Source organism: Salmo salar, chromosome 09, assembly GCF_965601325.2.
Source record: "Salmo salar chromosome 09, fSalSal1, whole genome shotgun sequence".
Classification (NCBI taxonomy): Eukaryota; Metazoa; Chordata; class Actinopteri; order Salmoniformes; family Salmonidae; genus Salmo; species Salmo salar.
The window spans coordinates 151,174,491-151,180,913 of record NC_138299.1 but is presented as its reverse complement, the minus strand read 5'-3'; the positions used below and the strand labels follow the sequence as shown (position 1 = coordinate 151,180,913).

At 45.2% G+C, this 6,423-nt stretch overlaps 1 protein-coding gene across 1 annotated transcript; it reads left to right on the top strand.

Moving 5' to 3' along the window:
- The first annotated feature begins 513 nt into the window (after positions 1-513).
- On the top strand, positions 514-6,197 carry LOC106613204 (semaphorin-4E). The gene is made up of 13 exons (XM_014215234.3): positions 514-647; positions 1,582-1,641; positions 1,747-1,845; positions 2,072-2,171; positions 2,399-2,509; positions 2,729-2,880; positions 3,000-3,175; positions 3,306-3,459; positions 3,830-4,052; positions 4,240-4,358; positions 4,661-4,827; positions 4,954-5,006; positions 5,111-6,197. Exons 1-13 carry the CDS (start codon positions 552-554, stop codon positions 5,776-5,778), a joined length of 2,178 nt encoding a protein of 725 aa, XP_014070709.2. The 5' UTR covers positions 514-551; the 3' UTR covers positions 5,779-6,197.
- The last annotated feature ends 226 nt before the right edge of the window (positions 6,198-6,423 follow it).

The following is a 6,423-nucleotide window of genomic DNA, read 5'->3' as shown; positions in this document are numbered from 1 at the left end:
AGAGAATTACATTTACATTTACATTTTAGAATTCTGTGTTGCATTGAACATTGAGCAAGTGTGTTGCATTGAGCATTGACAGCTGCTGACAAGAGGACCATCATGGCTCCTCTCGCTTCCCTGAGGGTTTTCTTGGGCCTGTTCCTGGTCCTTATACCCCTGGTCCTGGGTGAAGTGTTCGCCAGCATCCCTAGGAAGACCATACAATATGACAGTAAGCCATTATCTCTCTCCAGTATCTGTTTACATCTTTGCATGTAGAGAAATGCATATTTTCCACTCAACTAAAGTTAGGCTTATATGGCAGCTTAGTGTAATGTTTTTTTCTCAATATAAAGCATCTAATATGATCCAAAGCCATCCAAAAGGGTTCTTTGGCTGTCCCCACGGGAGAACCCTATGAAGAATTTAAACAATATTTTAAAGTATTTAAACATAGAGCATGTTTTATAAATGCTACATACAACCACTCTAAGTAAAGTGTTATCATATTGTTCTTCTGTTCAGATGCTAAGATTTTCAGAGAGAATGGCATTTCAAACTATTCAACGATGACATTGAGAGAGGACCTGGGTATCCTTGTCGTTGGTGCTCGAGACGCCGTATACGCTCTGGACCTTGAGGATATCTCCTCGAAAAAGTCTGGGGTAAGGAACTCAGTCTAATCAAGGTCTTGTATGTCAATACATCCATACAGTATTGTCTGGTCTGTAGAGTATTCCTGCTGTATGTTAATGGAAATCTGTCTGTTGCTGCAGGTCTACTGGCAGGTCTCAGAGCCTGCTGTATGTTAATGGTTTCTGTCTGTTGCTACAGGTCTACTGGCAGGTCTCAGAGCCTGCTGTATGTTAATGGAATCTGTCTGTTGCTACAGGTCTACTGGCAGGTCTCAGAGCCTGCTGTATGTTAATGGATTCTGTCTGTTGCTACAGGTCTACTGGCAGGTCTCAGAGCCTGCTGTATGTTAATGTGAAGCTGTCTATTGCTACAGGTCTACTGGCAGGTCTCAGAGCCTGCTGTATGTTAATGTGAAGCTGTCTGTTGCTACAGGTCTACTGGCAGGTCTCAGAGCCTGCTGTATGTTAATGTGAAGCTGTCTGTTGCTGCAGGTCTACTGGCAGGTCTCAGAGCCTGCTGTATGTTAATGTGAAGCTGTCTGTTGCTACAGGTCTACTGGCAGGTCTCAGAGCCTGCTGTATGTTAATGTGAAGCTGTCTGTTGCTACAGGTCTACTGGCAGGTCTCAGAGCCTGCTGTATGTTAATGTGAAGCTGTCTATTGCTACAGGTCTACTGGCAGGTCTCAGAGCCTGCTGTATGTTAATGTGAAGCTGTCTGTTGCTACAGGTCTACTGGCAGGTCTCAGAGCCTGCTGTATGTTAATGTGAAGCTGTCTGTTGCTGCAGGTCTACTGGCAGGTCTCAGAGCCTGCTGTATGTTAATGTGAAGCTGTCTGTTGCTACAGGTCTACTGGCAGGTCTCAGAGCCTGCTGTATGTTAATGTGAAGCTGTCTGTTGCTACAGGTCTACTGGCAGGTCTCAGAGCCTGCTGTATGTTAATGTGAAGCTGTCTGTTGCTACAGGTCTACTGGCAGGTCTCAGAGGAGCAGAAAACGTCCTGCGAGAGGAAGGGAAAAGATTCAGTAAGTGGATTGTAGGATGGATCATCTCTCCTCTCAGAGAACTCTCTGAAGCAGTATACTGATAGAAACAAACCACATGACCGTTCCAATCTTATCCTATTCCAGATGGACTGTCAAAACTACATCAAGACACTTCAGACTCTCCACGATGGTAGGATGTTGGTGTGTGGGACCAGCGCATACAACCCCACATGTGACTATATGGTGAGTATAACCTGGACAGGACACCTGTTGTTTCACACTACATATCATGTGACTGTGGACCGTTGTCATATTCTGGTTGTTTACACTGAACTAACTGCAGACATATGTAGCACACCAACCCTCTGTCTTTCTGTGAGGCGTCCCAACCACCTTTCAGTGGTTATAGATCACAGCCTTAATGTACACCTCCACATCGCAACCAAACATGCATTGTGTTCTCCAACAGACCTACGCAAACGGAACGTTGACCCTGGAAGGGAAGAAGGAAGAGGGGCGAGGGAAAGTTCCCTTTGACCCCTTCCAGAGGTCAACCTCGGTCATGGTTGGTGAGTACAGCTGCTTTCTGATATCTCCAGTACCTCCCCACAAGGACGGAGTAGTAGAATTGTGCAACCACTATTATAAATAAAACAACTATACATAAAGTGTTGAAAAAAGTGGACCCACACTGAAAGTTGTTAGTGATGTGAAATACATTACTGATTAACTTCATTCACTTTTTTAGTCTTTATTATTTCAGTTCTGATGATTGTCATTGTTAATCATCTATCAGGGACAGAACTATATTCAGCCACAGCGGTCAACTTCCTGGGTACTGAGCAGGTGTTGCAGCGTCATTCCTTCCCAGCTATCAGGACCGAACACAGACAGTCCTGGCTTAACAGTAAGCTCCAACCGCTCTGTTTTAAATGTACTACTCACTGTCAACCACAGAATACTGTGACAATGTGTTGATGCATAGCTAAACAGACACCTGAATGTGTACGTTCCACAGAGACATACAGCCATTTTAAATGTATTTCTTTATTCAATATGCCTTAAATAATGGATCCCAAGTCTGGTTTCAGTCTCTGTGAGAAAACTGAACCCTGTCTTTTTCCAGAGCCCTCCTTCGTACAGTTGGACGTTGTCCCCGAGAGCATTAACAACCTCGATGGGGATGACGATAAAGTCTATATGTTCTTTAGTGAGGAGGCCATGGAGTTTGACCTGCCAGACCAGATCAGGGTATCTCGTGTGGCACGGGTCTGCAAGGTACTTATAAAATGCTCTTAAACTGAAAGAATGTTCATGTCTGTTCTAGTGTTCTAATTCCTAATACTATGGTCGACACTGACACCGAGCATGTCTCCCTCTCTGTTGTTGGTGTGCAGGGGGATATGGGTGGTCAGAGGACCTTACAGCAAAAGTGGACGTCCTTCCTGAAGGCCCGTCTTGACTGCCCGGTGCCCCTGGAACCTAGCCTGCCAGCCATCATTCAGGATATCTTCCTCCTGAAAGACCAGGATTGGAGGAAGAGCGTGTTTTACGCTGTTTTCAGCCCGCAGACGTGAGTTCTAACATTTCTTTATTAGTACAGTCCAGCAGAAATTCTATACTGTCAAATCTGTAAAATAATGATCAGTTGTAGGGATTCTGAAGTGATGTTGGAATAATAAATGGTGTTTTGATGATTACAGAACCACATCGGATCTCTCTACTGTGTGTGCGTTCAGCGTGGCTGACATTGGGAAAGTCTTCGCTGAGGGTAGGTATATGACTCCGGTGACAATGGAGTCAGAAACAAGGTGGGTAACCCACACCAGAGAGGAGCCTGTCCCACGACCTGGAGCAGTGAGTAATAACATGACTTATATAGATGATTCAATTAAATGATCATTGATTAACTTCTTCCAGACATAAGTGTCATGTGACAGTATTGTACCTATGTTCCTCTACAGTGCACAATTATTGTCCAAAACACTTCATCAAATGTGGCAAATACGCTCAGGCTGAATCCCAAATGGTATCCTATTCCCTACTGTACGAAGTGTACTACTTTTGAACAGAACCCTATGAGCCCTGGTAAAAAGGAATGCACTATATAGGGAATAGGGGGCTATTTGGAACACAGGCTTAGTTTCAAGAGTGCTTCCGTCATAATTCTAGACCTACAGTATATGTGAAAGGTCTCATCAACTCTCTGGTCGTGTTGTTGTTGAAGTGTATGAACAATGCTGTGCGGGACCTCGGGATTGTTCACTCGCTGGACCTCCCTGACAAGACGCTACAGTTCGTCCGTGACCAGCCACTCATGGAGGGAGCAGTGCCTCCACTGACCGGGGGTCCACTGGTGCTGCAGAGGGGAGCCAAGTTGTCAGTGATTGTTGTGGACCGAGTCATGGCCGTGGATGGAGAAATCCACCACGTTATGTTTATTGGAACAGGTGCTGACAATTGACAGCCCTTTATCATCCCAATTCACATTGTTCTGTGCTTGTGGCAGTGATTATTACTGTCTATATATGTATTCATGTACTGTGTGTATATATGAGAATTATTTTCTGACAAAGACAATCAATCAATGTCAGTGTTGGCTCTAGAGAGTAACTGAAGTGTCCTGCTCCCTGACAGAGGAGGGCACGGTGCAGAAGGCTGTGCAGTACGCTGCTGGTGACACAGTCATCATCCAAGAGATCCAGGTGTTCCAAACTCTGGAGCCAATCAAAGTGCTGCGTCTCTCCTCTGGCACGGTAACACATTTAGTGCAAAACGTTATGAGTATATATTTTTTATTTAACTAGGCAGGCCAGTTAAAAACAAATTCTTATTTACAATGAAGGCCTACCAGGGAACAGTGGGTTAACTGCCTTGTTCAGGGGCAAAACGACAGATTTTTACCTTGTCAGCTCGGGGATTCGATCCAGCAACCTTTCGGGTACTAGTCCAACGCTCTAACCACTAGCATACCTGCTTGTTGAAGATGAATGGCACCAGGTCATCCAATGAGAAGCTAACACTGGTGGTTTAGTAATCAGTGTGTGTTTTTCTCCAGGGACAGCTCTATGCAGGCTCAGAGTCTGGAGTGGTCCAGATTCCAGTTAGGGACTGTGGTCGGTATGGGTCCTGTCTGGACTGTATCCTGGCCAGAGATCCCTACTGTGCCTGGGACACCACCTCAGCAGCCTGCTCATCTGTCCACAACTTACCCACTGACTCCAGGTAGGATGCTGCTAAACTCTACAACACTCTCACTCTAGAGTAACCACTAGAGTCAGAGTGTACTATTGGAACAAATATGATTTCAAATGTCCTTCGAATAACAGTAGCTGTTTCTTTATCTTTCAGGAACTTGTACCAAAGCCTTATTCATGCGGATGCCTCGATGTGCCCCCAATCACGTAGGTTTATTTCTCAACTAGTGAAATACTGTGATGTACCAACATGAAGTAGGCTACATGCCAAGTTAAGGACATTCAGTGACTCCCCATTGTGTTGTTTTCAGTCCCTATGAAGCCACTTCCATTACCATTTAATATTGGGAGCTCCGTCCACCTGCCGTGTCAACCAGCATCCAACCTGGCACAGGTGAGCTGGCACTTTGCAAGGGAGCCCCTCCAGCTGAGAGACAGGTACCAGATGTTGAGCCAGGACTTGTTGATAGGGAGTGCCGTAGCTTCAGACGCTGGTCGGTACACCTGCCAGAGTCTGGAGGAGGTCAAAGGTCGACTCTACACCAGGACAGAGGCTGCCTACATCCTGCAGCCCACAAAGACTCTACTGGTCCTGCAGATATCTGTGGCTGTGCTTTCTGTGCTGCTGGGGGTTGTGGTCCTCTGGAGTGTGAGGAGACACTTCAGACTCAGGGCCAGAATTCACCCAGCAGAACCCTGCCAGAACAACAACAACAACTGGAGAACAGGCCCTGGTCGTGTCCCTGGGTCTGAAGTGAACAACAATCACACCATCATCACCATTGAGGACATGGAGGATAATCAGACAGGGAGGGTATCTGTCGCTCTTCTGTCCATGATCCTGGGGTCTCTAATGCTCTGGAACATCAGCAGAGACCAGTTGAGCCACAGAGTCTTCAGGATGGAGGAGGGGCTCCAGGATCACATGTCACCGGTTAACAGCTCATCTGATGCAGTTATCCACATGGGTGACATCTGAGCTGGGACTAATAACTGAGACTAGGGGTGCGTTCAATTCGATTCAACGTTTGCTAAGTTGCGTGACGGTTTGTACTGAACGACACGTTTCCTCAAAACGGTGCTCACCATTCTTAGACAGCCTTTGAGGTACGTTCGCTCCCGTTTTGGTGATTGTGACGAACTGTGGCCTGTTCATTAAGGGTGTGACTATTTGAAATCGCTAAACATGCGTAGCACCATACAATCTCACACAATAATCACACTGTTTTTCTGCGGGTTGTTCAGTACTGTTTCCGTTTGAATGAAATGTTGAACACCATTCTGTCGTACTGACAGCACCCCTAGAATCACCAGCACCATTCTTTAGTCATTGTTTTCCACTTAAGATCCTTGTGTTGAATATATTTTGTATTTTTATGTTTGTATAAATATTATATATTGCAAATATTATGTATCTGTCTACATGAGAGTTTTTCTATATTATTAAATGATTAGATCTTATATCAAATCACAGATACCTGTATTTAGAGTCAGTCAGTCTCCACCAATCTATTATTCAGTCAGTCTCCACCAATCTATTATTCAGTCAGTCTCCACCAATCTATTATTCAGTCAGTCTCCACCAATCTATTAGTCAGAGTCAGTCTCCACCAATCTATTAGTC